At 39.1% G+C, this 22,551-nt stretch overlaps 1 protein-coding gene across 6 annotated transcripts in view; it reads left to right on the top strand.

The window, feature by feature from the left end:
* Positions 1-22,551, top strand: part of st18 (ST18 C2H2C-type zinc finger transcription factor) — a 42,324-nt gene that overhangs the window by 14,388 nt on the left and 5,385 nt on the right. For 4 of the 6 annotated variants that reach the window (XM_005912604.3, XM_005912603.3, XM_005912605.3 and 1 more), the window contains 16 exons: positions 4,786-4,901; positions 7,845-7,896; positions 8,751-8,781; positions 8,960-9,147; positions 12,977-13,687; positions 14,375-14,509; positions 15,415-15,505; positions 15,601-15,693; positions 16,226-16,434; positions 16,717-16,916; positions 18,788-19,033; positions 20,070-20,182; positions 20,774-20,836; positions 21,149-21,217; positions 21,485-21,547; positions 21,886-21,966. In XM_005912604.3, coding sequence (XP_005912666.1) covers positions 4,786-4,901; positions 7,845-7,896; positions 8,751-8,781; positions 8,960-9,147; positions 12,977-13,687; positions 14,375-14,509; positions 15,415-15,505; positions 15,601-15,693; positions 16,226-16,434; positions 16,717-16,916; positions 18,788-19,033; positions 20,070-20,182; positions 20,774-20,836; positions 21,149-21,217; positions 21,485-21,547; positions 21,886-21,966 — 2,461 coding nt within the window. The remainder of the gene's footprint in view (positions 1-4,785; positions 4,902-7,844; positions 7,897-8,750; positions 8,782-8,959; positions 9,148-12,976; positions 13,688-14,374; positions 14,510-15,414; positions 15,506-15,600; positions 15,694-16,225; positions 16,435-16,716; positions 16,917-18,787; positions 19,034-20,069; positions 20,183-20,773; positions 20,837-21,148; positions 21,218-21,484; positions 21,548-21,885; positions 21,967-22,551) is intronic. The other 2 variants (XM_042219718.1, XM_042219712.1) reach the window with 1 other exon arrangement.

Below are 22,551 nucleotides of genomic sequence, written 5' to 3'. Positions count from 1 at the left end.
TAAGCAAAGCAAAAGCTTGGAGTGAGGAATCTGATTAAACTCTTGACCACAGTGTACAGCTCTGAGTTTATATCTCTCACCATGGTTATGTGGATTTCACAGTGCAGCACTGCACACTTCCACCTGGATGGGAGCGGCCATACGGGTCTCACCTTTTGACCGTACTAAAGCACAGCTTCAGGCTTTTCTAGTTGTTCTGATGACTGATTTAGTCCTGAACTGTGTCCCAGTGTGTGTTTCACAGAAATAGGAATTCACCACTGGGCATCCTTACTGCATGAAATACTTATGTTCGACTCATTCCAAACAAAGCTTACGCAGATTGAGAATTCATATGCCAGAGGTAAATCCGAGTTAACACGGATTTATACTGGCATGAGTTAAAGGACTAGAGTTTGTAATCCAGGTGGCCGAGGGATTTTACCATACAGTGGCAAAAATCACTTAAAACTCCCCCAACATCCTGAGCCACTGAGCCCAGTGAGTAGACAGATTGTTCAGAATTGATGACAGCACAACTATTACAGAGCTGGACTCTGTCTCTGTGTGTGCATGTATGTGTATCCGCATGTTTCTGTGTATGTACGTATGCTCGTGTTTGTGTGTGCGCATATGTGACCATGTTTGCTTCCTATATGTGCTCAATTAATACTAAAGGGTCTGTTTAGAATAAGACCTTGACAGATTGGTCTTATTTTTCCTCAGCAGGGTAGGGGAGGTGTGTTGGGACTACTGCCTTCTATCTGCATAAACATCCATAGCATAAATAAAAATACAGCAACCTCCATTTCTGTGGCCACGACTGACTTGCAGTTCGACCAAAGTCACTTTAATATCTAAATAATGTTTTAACACTCTTTGATCACCGTACACAATGCATTAAATATAATGGGTAAGAAAAACAAAGGGGCATGTCCGTGTGCGTGTGGCGCAGTGTCAGTGTGTGCGTGACCGTGCACACCCGTGTGCACTTGTGCACATGTGTGAGGAGGACAGAGGAGCAGAGATAGAGTGGAGTTGTTTAATGACAGGAACAGCTGACTCATTTAGAGAGAGCAGTGAAAGGTAATTAACCCTGGGAAAACTACAGCTGCCATGCGAGCTGTTCACTTGAGCGCAATCTGATTAGGAATCACTGCTCGAGTCCTGACTCCTTTCAGACACTATGTGTTCAAGGTAAACTTTTCCCTCTGCCCCGGAGAGGCCCAGAGCGCCGGAGACCTGCCTTTTGTGACGGGGGATTAGCTGGAACGGTTACTACGTTTCTCCAAATTGCAGACCACCTGGTAGCATTCATGCAACCTCCTTCATGAAAGGGGCTCCTTGGGCAGGAACAATGAGCAGGATTACTCTGCTCATTGTTACACCGGGGCTGGAACTTCTCTCTCCCCAAACACCTGTCCCCAAATTAGACAGGTTTGAAAAACCATGTACATGACAGAATTCAAAGATTCAAACTAACATGAGAGCGGTTTGGCATGCTGGAGACTTGCCAATGGATGAATTGTTTGCCGCTCCATTTATTATCCTATTGATGGATAGTGCAGTGAAAGGAGATACTAATTTTATTTGTCTCAATATTTTGGTGTCCGTAATTGGATTGAAATTCACAAATAAAATAGCATATCATCTAGCCTTTCATACGATAAGGGAACTAAAAGCAGCAGAAATTTGGTCAAAAACAGAAATTGGCTCTTTGATGTCAGAAGAAACAATCTGGACTTGGTGCCTCTGTGTGGTCCGGCTCCAGATGAACTCAATTTAGAGGGAAGGCTTTGGGATGACTTTGGAAAGCGATTACAAGATTCATAAATCACCTCGGCAAAGGTGTCACCATCTGACTCTTTTATGGGACTCTTGCTAACTCTGTCCAATAACAAGTTTCCCCTGTAGTTATGCCATCATAACAAATCATTGAAGCGTTAGTGGCTAGCCAGGCTCCTAATTGTCTGTTAAGAATTCTGTGAGCTGTGTTCTTTTATTGAAGCATCTCTGTCTTGGAGAAGTGATAAGATGCCAATACGCTTCTCTATAAAAGTACTCTTTGGCAAAAGGCACAAACACTTTGCTTGGCCGTCAGGGTAGCTGTGAGGCTGTTATATCTGAAATCGCAGTTGACTTCAAGATTTTGACTGTGTCTGCATGAATCCAGAAACCTCCATTACACAGAGGAATGCTCATAAATTGCTGGCAGATTCTTTCTTTTTTAAGATACAGTATTTTTTTTGCACATACATACTGCACATGTAAAAAAGCCTAATACTTTTCTTTTTCTGAGCTCTTAAAGTAGAGTTGTGCAAAATATTTTTTTGTTAATATAAGGGGAAATGCAAAACTGTTCATCCTCTTTTGTCCCTAGATTCAGGTGAAAATATGTAATAATATTATGAACAGAGCAAATCTGCCAGCGCCGTGAAGTGTTGATAAACTGTCAATTTTACCATGAAGGTAACTGACAATTACACATTGTGAAATGTTAAAAAAAAAAACCTATAAATTGCACTTCTAAAAATTATGATCACTTCACCTTCTAAATTACATATTTTTTCTTGTGTTCATGGAAATCTCTCAAAAAGACATAAAAAGTCGCTTTGAACAGAAGTTTATCCATTTCCCATCTGACATAATTAAAAAACAACAACAACAAAATCTGTCATTTTAGCTGTGCATACAGTTTTACCTGCTTCCACAGAGATGATGGGATCACTTTCCAAGCAGGTAGCTCACCCTTTAGCTTCAGCTAGGCAGGCTGTATGTTTGGCTGGTTCTCAAACCTCCTATAGGGTCAGTATGAACTGAGATCAGTTCACAATTTCCTCGCAGAAATTCATTACAAGAAAATATGAAAGTAAAAGGTGCTATCGCCTGCCGTTCACTCTTTATTATACACAAACAGAAAACACTTAGCATGTAAAATTAATGTGAAAATTATTCCCGGGGTAAACTATAAACACAGAAGTTACCCCGCACATTTACCCTTTTTTTCTCCTTCCCCTAGATCAGAGTGTAATTGCCAGTAATCAGGTCTGTTTGCTGCTGATAAAACCACTCTGAATGCGAGGAACCCTCTTTGTGTGATGACTCAATTATGCCAGAAGTGGCTCATCAAACCTGGCCCATCAGCTGCTTTAATAAATAAGGAGGAAAACTTGCTGCAGGCGCATTATAATTCCATTCATTCCATAATTAAATCCATTCCAGTTTTAACCCTTCACTCAGTGTGCTTCTGGAAGAGGAAACAAAAACAGGGAGCGATGGGAGGAGGGGGGGGAGTACACACCAGACAGTGACCTTGCACAGAGCACCCATCCGTTCCCTATAATTCAAAATGATACTGTTGAAGAAAGGTTAAGAGAAAAAGACTCGCGGAGAAAAGGATGGGAATCAGTTAAGACGCTGCTCCTGTGTTTTATGTATGCATTGTTTCCACACACGCACAGCCTTAGACAGTAATTATATTAAAAGAGTAATCTAATCATAACAGTTGGTTGGTTGAGTGTGCAGCACTGACATTTTGAAATCTTATTTTGTGTAATCTCATTTGCCTCTATCATCTCGCCTGTACCCCCCTATCTAAAGGAAATGTAAATAATGTAATTAATTTTATGGTCTCCAGAATCTTACTTTGCTACTCTGGCCCGCTTTATTGGTTTCAAGATGAGGTATCTGCTCAGAGTTTTTATTTTTTTTTACTCCATCACAATAATGTCTGCGTTAATTACACGAGAGCGTCCCAAGTGCACGGATAAGCTGGGAACAAGGGGACACAAAGACTCAAGGTCAGTGATGAATATCCACAGCAGCTGCACAGTATTAATAAGGCATTATTTGAAAATAATAATAATAGCATCACTTACAACAAAATGCGAGAGTGCGGTTTGAGTAACGTCAGGAGCGTTGGGGTGTTTTACAGACATTTGCTCTCCACCATCTCAGCTTGGATCCAGCCTCTCTGATAATGGTGCGAGGCAATGGTTATTCATGATTGCTGGACTGGGAAGGTCTCTCTCTTTTTCTATCCCCAGTCGCAGCCCATTCTCTCCTCTGTGGTGGGAATGCTAGCAGATGGGGTTAGGGGGGAATGGGCTGGGCTCAAGGACAGCTAGCAGCCAGATTAACACATAGAAAATCTCATGGACCCTCAGCATCAGGCTGCCTCCTTTCCCCCTGAGAAATCTGCCCTAGACGCAGGGAAACCATCCTCTGAGAAGCATTATTTATGTTGCACTTGGGGTGTGTGTGTGTGTGTGTGTGTGTGTGCGCGGGGGGCATAAATATGATTCAGCAGATGACGAACAAGCCCGAATAGTAGTGAGTCTTTTTCATATGCTAATGAAACTGAGTGAATAACCCCCACCCCCCTACTTTTTCCCCCAGTTTTGTTTTTCCGGGGAAACGCTCTGTGAGCTATAATTAAGAAGATGTTTTTTTCTTTTTTTCAAAGCTAACAGAAATAAATAATTCCATAATAAGATCTGTGAAGTGAAGAGGCTTAATGTACTCATTGTGTTCATCCTTGTTTTCCCTCTTGGATGTTTTGTATTAATTAGAAGCAAGCAATTTGATCCCTGTCAAGCAATCAATTTGCATCGTGTTCCTTATTCCATGTGAGATGTTAATATGCTCTTTCCACCTGTTTTCTGAATACATGTTCATGTTCACACAACAATTTAAAAATTTATGAATACAAACCCTCCAAAAGTTGGTTTTGGGATATGTGAAAAAGTTACAGATTGTGAGGTAAGATTTTAAACTTGTACTTATGTCTTTATTTTTTCTTCATAGATAATGAATTACATGATCATTTCCTGAAAGATAACAAGCGTGAAATCATCAACCAGGGTGAACAGTGTGGATCTGGCATCTTAGTCTACAGAGCGCTTGGGAAACTACAATCAAAGGTAAATAATCTGTCACAGATGTGGCACAGACAGAGCCTAGAGTGTAAACACAAAGTAAAAAATAAGTTTTGTTAGGGACAGAAAGGGATAAATGCTTGTGTAACAGTGTTTTGGATAAGTAGCATGCTAAGTGGTGGAGTGCCACTGCCCCTTTGACCACAGTGATCATAAAGTGAGATTGGTTTTTACTTATGCAGGGCTGTGGGTGGCTGGCAGATACTATACTCTTTACAGGCTATTGCTGAATCCGCTTTTTGTTAAGTGATGATTGCCTTTTATATGTCAGGTTGTCTCAACTGGATTTGTAGCCTAGTAGAAAGTTTAGAGAGAGATTTACTCAGCACTATTTCAGTGCAAGGACTTTAAAGACACACTAGTGTTTCACCAACATTAAAGTATGCAAAATGTTGATCACTTGCTCTTTTCCTTTTTGTGCTGCTTTTTAGTGTGTAGGTGTGGAACTCACAAATATATCAGTAAAGATAAATCAGTGACTTCATATAGACAAAATATAAATACAGTAAAAGCTTATTAAGCTTTAAAATTTACTGTTGTCGTTATTCTTTCCTGTATTCTGTTCTAATCTGAGTGCATTTACAGCAATCCCATTTATTCCTCTATAATGTGTGCACAGTTGGAAGAAATTAAAAAAAGAAAGAAAAAAAAATATATGTGTGTGTGTGTGTGTGTGTGTGTGTGTGTGATATAACTCTCTATATATTTATCTTTCTTTATAGATTTTTATTTTTAGATTTAGATCAGCGATCTAAACTTTTTCTGACTTGCACACCTTCAAAATCTGAAAAAAAGTCTCACCACCTACTTTACAATTTTTACAAAGTGGATTTTTTCATGAATTTAAGATCAGCAGAATAACTTAAACAAATTATATTTATTTAACTTGGTTTGACTGAATATCACTGACCAATTAATTTGATTTTTAGCAGATAATTACGGTGGTTAATATGTTAGAATTAGAATATTATACAGTAAAAATATGCATATTTTAAATTCCAACGGTAAAATTTTATATTAACCTGTCCCTTTAACATTTTTAAGGACAGTCTATGTTTGCTAACACAAGATGTTTGTGAACAATTGTGACTTTTCCTCTCAGTACAGACAAGACATTATTACACCTGCCTGTCTTTGTGAGTGTAGAGGGTTTGGGGCTGTACTTCCTGACAAATATAAATGATAAATTACATAAATGTGCAAAATGTTGTTTATAAATGCCATATGTGGAGGTTTGATATAGATTATTATTATTACCCTGTACACCATCACAAGTCACCCTGTAAAATGTATAATCCACTAACGAGAAGAACTGTCATAGGAGAAAAAAAATGAAAAGGTAACTTACATAATGATTTTAGCCAGATTGTTTAGGGGATGTCAATAAAAGCTCCCATTTGACCCTGATTGTATCTATTTGTTCTGCTTTTGTAAACACTCCACATCACATGTTTACCCATGTTGTTGCCATGCCAGGAATACCTGTTAGGAAACCACAGATACCTAACAAGGCCTTCCTTGTTTTATTGTTACGTGTCACTCCTTGTTATATGGATTTGATACAAACTGTACTGTGTCACGACGACTGCTAACAGTGCGTCAGAAATGCCTGTGTGTCTCCATTTCGGAGCAGCGCTCACAAACAGACTCAGACTTCTATACGTGAAACTGATTGATTGAAAAAGAAGCTCTAGTTAAATATACAAAACAGCCACTAAAACTATTTATATCAAAATTGTTTTTACTGGTTAGGCTTACAATACTTACCATCTATTATTCTTATTATTCCTATTAATATAATCATTAATGTCATGAAGCTTGCTTACTTCACGTACATAACACACAATACTCTTGACTGATCAGAGAAAATGTAGATACTATAAAATAATATAAGAAAGTTATGTAAATATTTACATAAGATAGGCACATCTAAAATGTCACATAAAGAAAGGGGGGGAAAAACACCCTGGTAACATTATGAGTCAGCTGTGATATTTCAGTGCACTGATAACATCATTTGAACTTTGATTAATGTCCATGTTATAATCTCAGGTTGCATGATGCAAGACCAACATTTTGCCTTCAGAGCAACACATTTATACAAAATGTTAAAGCATGTCTGTGTGGAAAAGTGTTACAAACTAATGAGGTACATTCATTTTTACAGAATGTAATCTATAGTGTTTGGGAGTTGTTTGTCTCAATAGGCTCTAGTAATCAAAAGTAATGAACCTATTATGAGCAGGACCTCTGAGGGCCCGGCGTGGCATTAAGAGTGTGGCACATAAAAGGTTTATTAAAGGAAATTAAGGTCCATCACTGCCACACCTGCTCCCCTATTATAAATGTATGACAGGTCAGTGCCTTCAATCACAACAGCAAACGAGAGAGAGGAGTCATGTTTCCCATTACCAGGGAAAAGTAACAGCATATCCTATGACTCACAGATTTCACTGGCCTGTGACCACTATACGCCACCATCAGCCTGGAATAATTATGTTTAATAGGTTTTATTTGGGACCCACAAGCAACAGCCAGCGAGAGTGGATGGATTTTAGCAACTATTTTTGTCTAAACACACTCTCTGAGGTGCTGTCCGTACTTTAATGTCATTATTTAGTGTCATTACATTTTTACTCACCTTTGAAACTTTTTTTCCTGGCATTATACTTTATGTGTTTGCATATTACTGGTGTTTTTAGAGCTCTTTGTGATGTTGCCCCCCCGCAAAAAAAAAAAAAAAAGATTTTGAGGCTCAGTGGCTCTGGTTACCCTGCTTACCTGCCAAACAAGGCAAAAAAAAAAATGCACATTAATCTATTAAGTATTTAAGCCTTTTGTCATTTAAGAGAATTTAATTAATACACATTAAATGGATTAAAAAGCCTCTTTTAGTTGCTCATCTGTACATTTAATGGTTTATTGCAGATGGATTCTGAAGGTGAGGAGCAAACCTTGAAAACATGTGACAGTAACACAGGTGAGTGCAGCTTTCAGGTTTAGTTTGCTTTTAAATACGTGCACACACACACATACACAGATATGCACGCACACACACACACACGCATTCCACTTATCACCATGGGCTAGGGGTATCAGTTCAACAATCCAACTTTATAACTGTCAATTTTATGTATTATCTTACCGGTCTGAAGAGCACTGCACCGCCATTTCATTATTCAGAGGGGAATAACTTCATTAAATTGGAACACTGGCTCAAATTAGTTAAGGAGTGTGTATATATTGTGTGATTGAAAACCTCTAGACTGGATATGTCATTATGCAAGTGTTCAGGGCCTCTGAGGCCTTCCTGCTCACGCTGGAGCTATTACTACAACTGGGAAAATTCATGAAAAGTGTTATTATTGGTCGTGCTTCATGGGAGTAGGGGTAGAACTTGTGAATGAGATTTATGCAGGCCTTTGGGAAAATTGATTTACCCTTTTAGATCATGTTGTCAACACTGTCAAAAGATGAGCTACTGTTGGTTTCCCAGAGAATGAGCAGACTGAATGAAAAGCTTTTCAGATCAATGAAGAGACCACTTCTACATCCTTATGCTGATTATACCCGATGGCATTGTAAAAGGGAGTAAAAAATCTATGCTAAAAGCTTGGATAAAGCGCGGGTAGCCCATGTGGTATCATCCCTAAAACATTATCTACAAAACAAATATTTACAGTATGTTGTAAAATTTCGTGACTAATAGCCCAAAAGTAGTCAGTTGCCTTAAACCCTTAGATGAAATACATGTTGACAGATGCTGTGCTACTGCAGTGGAAATGTAAACACAACTTTTTTTATCTGTTATTTCTTGGCCTTTATTTTTCACAGGGCTGACTGACTCCATCACTGAGACTCACAGGTAAGCATTTTATGAAGTGCGCGCACATTTTCGCCTTTAAGCCAGAAAGGAATCACGTTCTTCCCAAATCTTAGATGTGATTGCTAAAAAAAAACTGTAGTCTGAAGTTTAAAATAGGCCAACTGAGGCCTCCGCTGACCCTGCTGGGTTTTTCCTCTATTCCCTTGTTCCCCTCCAGCCCATATGGGTCCATGGCGAGGAAGAGGAGTGCTCAGGAAGGGGTGCAGGGTGCCCCCATCAACAAGAGAAAGTCCCTGCTGATGAAGCCCCGCCACTACAGCCCCAGCGAGGCATGTGAAGAGGAGAGTGAGGACCTGGCACCGCCACAGGACAAAGAAGAGCTGAGGAACATTGACACTCCAGCAGGTAAACAGATGTCCTGTTGTTTTGTCTGTTTTGATGAACAATTGACGCTGAATTTTAAAATCCCATCTGTTGCATTCATATTTCCCTCCCTCTACCATCAGCCAGCAGCCGCAGTCATTGTGCAGTGGAAGTGAAAGACTACACTGCTGGGTCCACATTAGTTGTGTCTCACATCCACAAATTGAAGTTTTGACAGCTGATCTGCCATGATATTTTTGGCGTGGCTTTACCCTCTTTTGATGAGGCCAAATTTCAGACCCCTCATCTGTCCTTTTTCAATAGCCAGTCCAAATCAATTGAATCCATAGAATGAGAAACTGAATGGAGGCGTGCACCAGTTCACTTTGATTTAAATTAAACTTCCTCCATTCTTTTCTACAAAATTTTTATTGAAGTTGCCTTTTGTGAAAAACAAATGAGCTGTCACCGCTGCTTGGCTGGCGTTCTGCTGTTTTACTCTCTTTTTTTTTGTTTTATTTCTTTTTCTTTTACTTGTTTTTTTTTTTTACTTACCCGCAGGGACACTTCATCTGCAGCAGTTAAAAATTGTTGATTTTCACTTATGCCGCCGTCCTTCTCACAAGCAAAAATGTTTTCTTTTTTCCTAATAAATTGAATTTTGTGCATTTTGGCAACAATGCTCGTGGTGTACATGTGCATTCTCGCCCACTATAATCTGCACTGATTTGGTATATTTTTAACGATGTAACTAAGCAACAAACGTAATTGTCCCTTTCAAAAGCTTTTGTTAGGCCCTCTAACACAGTCTAATACATAATTAGGCATAATGTCTACAGCTCATTATAGTACACATGTGTGTAGTTAAATGGACCAGGAGAGTAGCTCACTAAATTGTGTGGATTCATTGGAAATGGAATTTATTTGTTTCCTGGGTTCATATTACATTACAATTATCTAAGTTATTCACTGTGCATCACCAGTGTTTCCTTTTGTTGTTGTGTATTCCAGATACTTTTTCTATTTATCATTGATTGACTGCTTTATATATTTTTTCCCCCTTATTTGAACCTGATATTCACTAAAACAAAACAAAATCAAGCCAGAATTTTTTTAAAAACTAAAAAAAATCTGAATGTGTCAAAAGAACACGAATATTGATAAACATATTCAGAACATATTTTGCTGTGATTGTCAGATGTGGGGGCTATTTTCCTGTGGTAAAAACAAAAATTGGAAAAGTGGACTGGAGGCAGTAAGAATTTTTGCAGAAGGGAGCTGGTCATATCTGCATTTTAACAAAAAGGGAGAAAAATAAGCCTCTCGTTTGGTTGAGCCACACTGTGTTCAACTCCAGCCAACTGCAGCCCTGCTGCAGAGTGCTGGTAATGGCTATTCTGGAGTACAAACTGTTCACCTGTTCCAACACACAAACCACCGGAGGGATCCAAGTTTTTTTCCTCCGTGTCTTTCCTTTTTTCATTGCACTGCTGTGCATGTGTGTGTCTGTGTGCATATATATACGTGTGTTTGTGTGTGTGGATGTCTGTGTGCTTGTCTGACTGTATGCGGCTGTGTCAGGCCTGGGAGTCCATCTGGATGAAAAACAAAACCCTTGTTGCTTGCCTCATAAATGTAAATATGTGTAACTGGCTTTAATTTTTCATTCAACAGGGTTTGTCTTTAGATGCCTCTTTCGAAATATTTTTCACAGCAGGGAACAGATAGTAACACACCGTAATGTCGCCTGAGCAAAAATGCATGTAAAAGCACAGACATGTCAAACCAGACATGTGCACTTAACAATGCAGGAAATCATATATTTAGCTTTTTTTTTTTCATTAGTGCCACATAATTTCTGTCGTTTTTTAAAGCTGTTTTGGCAAGGATTAGGTTTTTGTGTCGCTCCCATTAATGAGTCGCAGCTGTCTGATAATGCCTGTATCTGTACCGTCCTCTGCACTGTGTGATCTGATTCTCACAATCCATCTCTATCTATCTTCTCAATCTATTGAATCCTACTTTTTGGTTTGGCCTCTAATGTGTGGCTACTTAAGAGGATATAGACTTCCCGTGCAGCCTACTGAAAGTAAAACCCCTCACAGTCCAAAGAGCTTTAATAGCGCATAAGTTTGTATGATTTTCGAGGATCAAGAGAGATTTTGTTGAATCAATCCAGATGATAGCTTTCCATTGTTAATCACTGACCATGACTTAATATGATCAGTGGCGTTAATAAAGCGTTGTCTCAGATGCATTTTGAGGGATAACCCTAACCCTCTCTGTCTGTTCCACTGATCAGACTTTCAGTGCATAAGGTTTCACACAATCTTGTGGCTTTCTGTGCGTATGACTGGGATTTTTGGATTTATTCAAAAAGATGGCAGGCCAAAGGTCGGTGCAAATTGAATTATTTAGAGCACTCAGCAAAATAAGCCGGAAAAAAGAGATTATATATAAGAAGACATGCGTGCATATTTTATTCATCTGCACTCGAAACATTATATGTGGTTTCTTTAACACCCACATGGGATACAGAATGCCAAAAGCTAAACACTGAGTAATTTGCTTGATTTAATAAAAATCTGAATTTGTTGAAGAGCTTTTATTCGTTAAAACTTTTTCGTAATGAATCTACCTCCTACTGCAGTATCCCGCCTTTGATTTTAATCTCAAATAATATTATATGTGGTTCAGCTTCCCAGTAAGCAGCAAATATGTCGAGGCAAAAAAAAAAAAATAAAGATCTTAATAAGCTCATTATATTACATGCACAAATTCAGGCAGCAAATAGCATGTAGAACATAGGAAAGGCTCGTATCAGCAGCTATTCTGTGCTCCGCATACAGTACACAATCACACATTGGACATGTAATTTCAATATTTCACAAACACCTGTTTTAATTTAACAGTTTCAGTCAAATTTACTTGTAAAAGCTTGATAATTTTTTATTTTCAGTTCAGCTTTTGACACTTTGACAACCATTAATTTTCCATGTAAATGCCCTGAAAATTATTTTTTTTTAAAGCGCTGTAATGGCTCTTTTTTTTTTTAATCTAATCAAATTAAGCCAAAGATTTCACATTTTCAGCAAGTTTGGGTCAAGTTCACTAAGTCTCTCATTTTTGTGGGCAAAGCGGGCTCCCGTTTGTACCCAACAAATATTATCATCAGTTTTGTGACTGCGGTGTATGGCTGGCTTTTCCTAAATCAGGTTCTGCCACACACACAGCACCATCTTACAGAGATTTGTCTCTTTTATCTATTTTCTCTATTCTCTGTTTGCAGGAATCCTCTTCACTTTTCTTGCTCTTATCCCTCGAAACAAGATGTACATTATGTTTTTCAAATCGGTTTTTCGGATGACAACATGTTGCTGCTTGGCTTGCACTTTAAAATACACATAACTAATTATAAACTGATGTTTTCCACCCAACACAGTGTAAATCCTTTCATAATCTTGTCCTAAATCTATATTGGGTTGTTGCTCCAATTGGAAACAACAACAAAGTGAAAAAACAATTGTCTTCCTCATGTCTGGGTTTCATGTTGAACTAGCAGAATGAAGGTTTATGTATGTTATCTAAAATATGCTTGAGGAATTGCTTGGAAATCTGACAACCTTGTGATTATCTTTCCAGTGCATCATGTACTCTTTTAAATCCCATAAATGGTTATAAAAACATGTTTTTCGCAAGATATTTTTCATAGAAAAGTAACACAAAATCTAAAACCTTAAAAGGATTTACAGAAGATTACCATGGGCGCACAATTCTTATCATGTTATGTGACTAAAGGGTCACAAATGAGCAAGTTCAGCATGCAAAGACTTGAACGTGTCGAATAATCAGTGTTGTCTTATTGTTTTAGATGGAAACTTAAACACAGTCAATGGAGTGACTAACAAAAATGGCTGCCATGATGTGGCAGCAAAGTCCAGCAGTTCCCTTGGATGGTCTGAAGTTACGTCTGTTGGCTCGCCACAGTGTGAGCCGGACACATCTGAACCTCTGATGGATGAAGATGACGAGGAGTTTCTTAATAATGAAGAAGACCAAAGTCACGACAGGATGAGCAGTACGTCCTCGCCACAGAGTCAATATGGAGACATGAGGGAAGCCGAGTGGGAGCCTCTGGCTCTGTCTGCCAAGGTGAACAGCTCAGACTGCAGTCCTTCCAGACTCTCTGAAGATGTTACAGGCAGGAATGGGCACGTGAAAGAAGAGCCTCACTTAGAATTAGGTGGTCCACTGGGCAGAGCGAACATTTTTCAGGCTGAAGCTTTACGATACAGGCTGCTCCCCATGGAGGCGGACAGTGAAGGGGAAGCAGAGGCAGATAGGCCGCCTCGGCTAGACGCCTGGGCTCTGGGCCTCCACGAGAGAGGCCTTGAAATGAGCCGAGGGAGGGTAAACCTGAGCCTGCTGGAGCAGGCCATAGCTCTGCAGACAGAGCAAAGGCAGGTCCTGCACCATGCCTACAGAGAGATGGACCGGTTCCTCATGGAGCAGATGACCACCGAGAGGAGGCACCACAGAATGATGGAGATGGACGGCAGACTCACCTATCATGGAGGAAAAGGTAATAAGAAATAAAAAGGTTGATCTAAAGAAAAATCAAGTTTCATCCAGTTTAAATCAGATGGACCACTTGTGATTTGGATGATTGGGCGCTCAGAAAACATTAAAAGGAATAAAAGAAGCATTTTTTTTTAGGGGGGTGGGGTAATCAGAGGGAGGAAATCCTCTTAAAGACTAAAAACATTTTGGCAACAAGTGAAGTAATAAATAAACAGTCTAAAATAAAAAAAGAACAAAATTTTCTAATGGAATTGCGTCTACTCAGAATATTGGATTTTGATAGGAATCAACTGGATATTTAACCATGACCATAAGTCTTAAATCCTCCTAAAGTACCTCTGATGTTTCCCTCTGATTCTTCAAATGACTGCAGCTAAATGTGTAATCCTAGATGTAATCTTTCGATGGGTGGGCATTAAGAAGTGAATGCTCTCCGTTAAACTGCAGCCATAACTAAAATGACAGATTAATAGATGGTATTGTGAAAAAAAGAGAGGCTGACTTTGCATGATATTTCAGTTTCTTTACCTTTGTGTAATATGCATTCAGAACAATATATACAATATAATATGACACTCTTATTTCTTTAGTTCTACTCTTAAAGACAGCGTAGCTGCATTCATTTTGCCATCACTTAGTGGTTATGGTGTTTTCTTTATTGTAAAATCTTTCTTTATTGACTCTACAGATTCTCCACGGGCAGATAAAAAGGATATAAAGTGTCCAACTCCTGGCTGTGATGGCACTGGTCACGCCACCGGCCTGTACCCTCATCACAGGAGTCTGTCTGGGTGTCCTCATAAAGTCCGAGTCCCCCCAGAGAGTAAGTCACTAAGCGGTTCTGTGTGTGCAAACAGTGTAATGGATGGTTTACACTCACAAAAACGACCAGTTTTACATTTTACAATCAGCCGACGGTAATTGAAATCCTCTTAGCACGAGCCCAAAACAAGAAAGGCCTGCTTATACATTTAGCTGAATTCAAAGACGTGCACAAAACTTTTCAAATAAACTTAAAGGATTTTCTCTCTCCCCCTCCCTCTTTTTCTCGTAATGTGTTGTAATGTGTGAATATTGAATTCTTTTTTTTTTTTTCCCCCGCATTGGCGATTGTTAAGTCATTTCAATGTAACTCAACAAACATTCAACATTAAACAGTAATGTTACAAAAGGAACAGAAAAAGTAATTAACTTTTTCAAAAAAGCACATGCTCTTAGACTGGAGGCCGTATTTGCAAATCAAAGGGCTAGCTAACGCAGTATTCAAAAATAAATAGACAACTCCAACAAACTAATTGGAGGATATGTACAGAAAAGAAGTTTCTAAGGATACAGAGCGGACCTTTAACGACGTGTTTGTTTTGAAGAATATAATCAGCTGTCTTGTTACGCTCTCTCTTTGCACTAAGCTATTTACATTTCAGCCACATTACAGCATTCCTCACAATGAGAAAAGCCGTTTGTGTGTGCGTGTGTGTTTTTTCTTCTTCTTCTGTCTCTGTAGGATCTTTCCTGTGTAGGCTCTAATGTGCCGGTTATATAAATCTTCACTTAATGCAGGAAAATGTATTTGTTTTATTTCCAAAATGCTCGGCATATATATACGTTGTGTGTTTACCATCCTAATCTTTAAGCTTGATTATGTCTCGCATGTTGCTAATTTAGAAATGTTTATCTTTGCTTATCTGAGCTTATGTCATGTCTGTCTGTTCTTTGTCATCCCCTCAGTCCTGGCGATGCACGAGAACGTCCTCAAATGTCCTACGCCTGGGTGCACAGGAAGAGGCCATGTCAACAGCAACCGTAGCACCCACCGGAGGTACATCCACAGGAGAAATCCATTAGAAACTCTGCACCCTGTTTATACATGAGTTACAGTATTAGGCTAATGTGTTTGATTTCCTCCCCAACCAGTCTCTCAGGCTGCCCCATCGCTGCTGCAGTGAAAGTCTCCAAACCTCAGGATGAGAGCCTGAAATGCAGACAAACACCTGACCGCTCACCGAGGTATTATGCCACATGACGTTTTCAGTGCTCTCAGTGTGGTCACATGCAGGAAAATAATTACAGCGAGCTCTGTAGTGGACTGAAGTTCTACAGACATAACTGAGGTTATGCAAAAAAGTGATAAACACTATTACTGTTAAGGGCGGTGTAGAATATTTTTATTCAGCAATCCCAGCAGAACATGCCTATTTTGAGCTTTCCAAGCAGACATAAGCAATGGTTGCTGGTCCCTGTGAGTTCCTCTCTATTAGAGATGATAAAAGAGCAGAACTCTTTGTTCCCTGTGGATATATCATGGGCAGGATGCCCACTCCTACTATATTAATTAGTCTGGCAACCTGGCTGTGGATCTACAACACACATCAGATCCCAGACTCTGAGTGTACAAAAGCACTGGCATCCCTCAATGGTTAAAAACAATGTCTGCTCTTTACTGCTTTATATTAACTTTCTAAGCACCTTTCTCACAAGTTCCTAGGCGATTCTTTACCACGGTAAAGCATTTTATTGTCATCTGTTTTCCTCCTCATAGAGCCCTCGGCCTAATAAAGAAATTCGAGATGAACCAGCTGAACTATAGGCTCTCTCACCCGGTAGCAGCCTTACAAACTAGCCTCACAAAAGACATGGACAAGTACAGCAGAATTCGCTTTGATTACGCCAGCTTTGATGCACAAGTCTTCGGCAAGCAGCCTCTGATGGGGACCAACCAGGACCCAGAAATGATGCATTACCCTGATTGTAAGTTTCACACATTTTTTGAAAAAAACAAACAAAAAAACACTTGTAACTAAGGATGTTGGATAAATGCGGATGCTTTTTTTTAGCCACTAATTACAACCTCTATCTACATACGACACAGATCTATATTGTATATATTTGCAAAGACTGCCTTTTATTTAAATATCTGTGATTGATAAAACAACAACAAAAAATCTCCTCTTTTTTCTGGGTACTTTTAAGTTTGGGTTGAACACCTGGTGTCTCAATATCTAAATGATTTGCTAATTATTTGTCTTTTAGCCCCTCAGCAGTATCCTGGCTTCCTTGGTGCTCCAGGTGGCCGCCTGCCCACCTCTGGTCAACACAGCCCGCCGAGTCAATTCAAAAAAGAAGACAGTCTCCAAGCCGCAGCAGCGACAGCCGCCATCCTTAACCTCTCCACCCGCTACCGGAAGAACATGGAGGCTGTCGCCGACCGGCCCTTGGCAACCTCCACAAAGGTAATCAAATTAGACCACTTGGAAAGGTATTTAATGTGGTCATTTTTAAAGGAACTCTGATTTGTGTATAAAAAGGGAAGACATCAAAAGACTGGATTTGGCAAAGAGAGCCTGGCACTCTGGTGGCACAAAAACAAGGAGGTTTCCACTCTATAAAGCTTTAATGTACACAAATGAAAATTTGTGTAATCACATCAAAAGAAGAAGTACAATCAGCCTTCTTTCTCAATTACAACTACTCGCCTTTTTTTTTAATAAAACATGTGGTATTGTATTTTGTTTCGACATCAGCTGGCATGTAAAAACCTTGAACTGTTGTCTGAGAATGCATCTTGCCCGCTGCAGATGGCAGAGGATATTTTGCTTAGTTATATGATCCAGCATAGGCTGTGTGTCTACACCAGATAGTCTTTAAAAGCATTTGAGTGGATTAAGCCCATCAGATAAAGGAGTTAACATAGCAAAAGTTTAATTCACACAAAATCCAAACTCTTTTTGGAGAAGAGCATAGATCCAAAATCTCTTCTGCTGTCATTATCTGTAATATGGCATTGTAGTCAACTTTTTTTCCAAGTCACTTCATGATTAATATTGATCGCATTCTGTGGGTTACATACATGCACACTGTACTGTAGATGATTCAAGGTTTCCACACCTACACAGCACAGATCCTTGTCTCCCAGCTTGTTGAGCTGAGAATGTGGCCCTGTACCAGGTACCAGCCCACTGAATGAATAAAACAGTGTTAGCAAGTTAATCATCTGTTCTCGTTTACAGCTTAGTTGTCTTGGAGAGACGTACAAAATAAAGAACAGCTTTCAAGTCTGAAAAAAAGGGGGCCATATTTAGAGTGTGATATGTCGTCTGGTGCTTTAACTTATACGCTTTGAAATATCAAATGCAGAAAAACGCTCGCTGAAAACGGAATAATTTTGCACGTTTAAAGGCCGTATTTACATGTCAGTTATATGGAAAAAAACACATATAGATTTAGAGTCTTTGTTTTTAGCTCCAGCTGACGTTAGAGGGAAAATAAATCACAAAAACTCTGCGCATCCTTTAGTTTTACAGTGATGTTATTTTGATTAGGTACACACACCATCAAATGGCTGGATAATTAAACTGGACGGCCTCATCCAGTGTTCATGAAAATTATCCCCTTTAATTAATTTGAAAGATCCCACACACACACACTTCTCTTTGTTACAAAAAATAATGATGTATAGGGTCTAATGAAACATATGGATTGAATAATTGGTTCCATTTATGGGAAAGGATTTTAACATCTAATGAGGTACAACTTTTAATACCATAAAACAGCCATAAGTCATCATGCTATTGCGTTTCAGCACAAAAACGACAAACACATCTGTCAGCGGGGAAACTTATGCCACATTAAGCTTTTTAATTTTTGCTATAATAATGATGACCTAAAACCAGCAGCCACCCCCCAGCTGCCATCTTGGTTGTGTGTCCCAGAAAACAGATGACACAGCTGTCACTGAAAAACTACACACCAGTGATTATATATTTTTTTGTGTTCAGCAGAATTAACGCTGGCTTAGTTTGGTACTTTGTCTGGTGTGAGATAACCACCGTATGTATTATTTAAATACACTGTTTGTTTGCGCTGCTTTTCAAGTCAGTTTTCGTGTTTACAGAGAAATGTTACTGGGGTTCAAGTCTGCCATATTGCCTCATTGTCATATTAATGAGGTATTGTGCTGTCTTATTTACATTCCTGAGGCTGTAATTAGAGAATGCCTTTTAATTTTATCCTCTGGCTTATTTGTTTTCATAAGCCACATCCGATTTATTGTACTCTTCTGTAGCACATCAGATTTTGTGCATTTCACCTTTGTTGTCTTTAGGACATGCTCATAGAGGTGGATGAAAACGGCACCCTGGACCTGAGCATGAAGAAGTGCAAGGAAAACGTAAAAGCCCAGAGCAGGACGCCTCCCGACGACCCGCTGTCTCCCCCTGAGTCCGCTGTGGCCAAAGGTGGGAGTGTGCTCATCAGCCCCGCCTTCTACCAGCCGCTGTGTGAGAGAGACAGCTGGGAGAGCCCCATCCCTGTCAACTTCAGCAAAGCTCGCGTTTTACAGGACAAAGAGGTAAAAAAAGAAAATAAACAAGATTTGGATTATCCAAATCAGAAATGTTCAGGTCAAACGATGAATTTATATGCGAGACAAAATATAAATAAGAAAATAAACCAAATAAGTTAATGCCTGAACTCCCTCCAGGACTAATTAGGTTCTTTTTTTGTGTGTGTTTTATTCATGTATTTAGCTATTAAATATACCATCTGCAGTCATTTCCCAAAATCTACCCGCTGAATTCTTAATTCTTCAGTTTCTCTGTCATTGTCACCAGATTACACAGATCTTGTAAGGAAACTGGGGGGAAAAATGAATTTTCAGGAATTTAGTATCCTGATATGTGTTACCATTTCATTTTCACCTTGATTGTTGTTTCATAGCATTTCCTTACCGACAGGAATTAAAACAAACAAAAAATGTATCAGTGCTGCCAGATTTACTCAGTTTTACTCAATAGTTTGACTAAAAATAAACTTAAACCTACCTAAAAAAATTTAAAAAAATCCAAGTGTAGACCTCGCCCCCAGGCTGAATGACATGCAGTGTTTCTAAGAGCATTTATGGAGACATGTTCTAAGACCAAGCAGAAGCTCGAGCCAAATCTGTTAATCTATAAGATGTATGAATTATATTTACACTGAGGACGTGCTTATCTATTGCCCGAGGGTCTGAATGAGTCTAATCTGGGCTCTAAAGGTTTCGTTTCTTTTGATCTCACAGGTGGTATTCATTTGTACCACGTATTAAGAGTTGTCAAATTTGCCCTGCTTTTACATCACACACAACATCTGGTGATGGCACAGAAAAGAAGGCCCATACGTCGAGTTTGTACATCACAAACAACACGTGGATTAAATATGACTTTAAATGGATGTGTGGTTTACTACCGCAAGTGTAATCTCGTCTGCGTCGTGCACCGCAACCCCCAGGACTTGTTTTAAGAGTATTATTCAGGGATTTTGTTAATTATTCACTTTCAGGTCATTGCAGAGTGATGTCTGATACTTCGGACAGTTAAGGTCATGCTGTTATTTTATTTCTGCCTCAGCAGGAGGATTATGATCAGGTCTCCTTGGAAGACCAACACTACCAGGGAGATAGCAGCATGTTAAGCTCCAAGGCCAAGCTGCCATTACGGGATTCGAAGAAAGAGCTTCTGAGGTATGTGGGATTAAACAGCGAAACATCTCGCAGCAGCTTTATCGAGCCAGACACGTGTGATGTGATCATTCCTTTTAGCTGGCAGATGGTCAGTATTAATAAGAAAAAGTGTCACTCCAAACCATACATTTGTTCCAATAGTGGGTCAAAACACTGGAATGAAACTCACTGTGTTACATATGATTGTAACTGGTATGTCTGCAGGTTCATGTGGAGACGAAATGTATCTATTTAAAAAGTGAGTTTTCTCCCCGTATGTCCGACCTAAGCTTAACACAACTCTTGACTCTTTGTAGTTAGAGTGCATGCTCTGCTGGGTCTCCTCACGAGAAACGTAGGATCCTCTAGTTTCCGCAGCACAGCACCCCCCCACCAGATCCCCTCCCCTGTGACATTCAGAGACATTATTAAACTGAATGTTGAGCAATGTAATGAAAAATTTCTACTAAACTTTCCGCTGTACTAACTCTTTTTTTCTCTCTAATGAACATAAAAAGGTTCCCCCTGTATAAGAAAGATTCAGTTCAAGCTTGGGAAAGTCTGTGGGAAGTGGAGTAATCTGCGTATTAAATGCTTTGTGTTCTCATGCAGCTGTCCGACCCCAGGCTGTGACGGCAGTGGCCATGTGACGGGGAATTATGCATCACATCGGAGGTACTGTAATTAATTACACTCTCATTAGTACCAGCTAGCAGATATATAGACAAGGGAAACAATGCTTATTGTTTAATTATGTTGATTATTACAAGTGAAAACTTGTCACTTGTAGCTCGTAGGGTTTTTTGCAGCATATGTCATGTGCTAAAAATGTGATGACACAAAAAAGCTTTCTCGTGACGAACAAGCAGAATTGTGTTTTTTTAAAGTACTTTTGTATAAATATGCAGTGCATTGTATTAAGATTATTTAATTCAGTCGTGATCAAAGAGTGAATTAAAATGACTGTTAGCTCTTTATCCTCTCTAGTGTGTCTGGATGTCCCCTCGCTGACAAAACACTCAAATCACTGATGGCAGCCAACTCTCAGGAACTAAAGTATGTGTTCTGAAAACTGTTATTGTTGCTAAAGGATTTTTCACATTAAACTAGGCAGCTTGTTTTTGCTTCAGCTTGGGTCATCTTGTTTTCCTTCCTTTCCTTTTCCTTTCCCTTTTCACTTCACATTATGCATGATTTCCATTTACTCAACATGAAGTTGTTTTCTATTTGTGCTACTTTTCTGCATATTAGCATGAATCCCCAGCTCTGCTCCCAGTCTTTTGCTGTAAAAAGCACCTGGTCTCTGTGTCTCTCAACCTGCAGGTGCCCAACACCTGGTTGTGATGGATCTGGACATGTGACTGGGAACTATGCTTCGCACAGAAGGTAGCTGAGAGAAATCATCACAACTGAGCATGAAATACATTTGTCAGATGCATGGCATTCAAACAGATGGTGAAAGTCTCACTTTAAAAACACGCTGCACTTTTTGATTTCTTGTTTTTCTCGATTCATTTGACTGCCTTTTTATCTGTCTATCCATCTATAGGCACATTTCAGCTACATATGTGCTAATGCAGTAAAACTTATCATTTATTTTTTTTAAAAAAACATGAAAAAATTGCAACTTCCTAAACCTCACGGCTGCCTGTACAATTCCAGCCTTTATTGTACCTCATGAATAGATTCTTTCAAGTTAACTCACTGTCTCCAACCATTTTCAGCTTGTCAGGATGTCCACGTGCCAGAAAAGGAGGTTTGAAGCTCACACCAAACAAGGATGACAAAGATGAGCAAGAGCTTAAGTACGATTTTTTTTTCTTTCTTTCTTTTTTCTTTTTTGCTCATCCTATGCTGTCATGTTTGTTTGTTTTTTGTTTGCTTTTTTTTCTGTTTTAAAAATAAAACAACAGAAAACATTGGGAAAATGCGTCATGCTTTTGTGCCCGGGGGTATAGTACCTGGAGGCCATTAAGTTAAACAAAGAAAATAATACTTCTCTTGTCCTAACATTAGTGAATTATTTTCAAAGGATTAGTAACATGTTTTTTTCCGCAAGAATTCAACAAGGGTTTTGGAATTTTTTTCTATTTTCTGAATGGGATATCTGGCTTATCACTCTTCACAGAGTGCTTTCTTTATAATTATAGTATATTAAGAAAATGTTGAATTGCCGGCTGTGATGGCATTGCACTCATTTGGAGCTTAATCACTGTTGTCTGTTAAAGTGTTATTGGAAAAAAAATATAATGGAATTGATTTGCAGCTTAAATCCAAAGTCTGATATATGAGCCCTTGTTTACTTATACATCTGGACACTGATTTTTTTTTTTTTTTTTTTTTAATTACTAATGCAAGGGCACGAGCTTAGGAATTAAACTGGAATAGAT

The sequence above is a fragment of the Haplochromis burtoni genome, unplaced genomic scaffold (genome assembly GCF_018398535.1).
Source record: "Haplochromis burtoni strain Fernald_Lab_line unplaced genomic scaffold, NCSU_Asbu1 Contig_3, whole genome shotgun sequence".
NCBI classification, from domain to species: domain Eukaryota; kingdom Metazoa; phylum Chordata; class Actinopteri; order Cichliformes; family Cichlidae; genus Haplochromis; species Haplochromis burtoni.
Note: the sequence above shows the minus strand (reverse complement) of the source record. Positions and strands in the feature narration are given on the sequence as shown.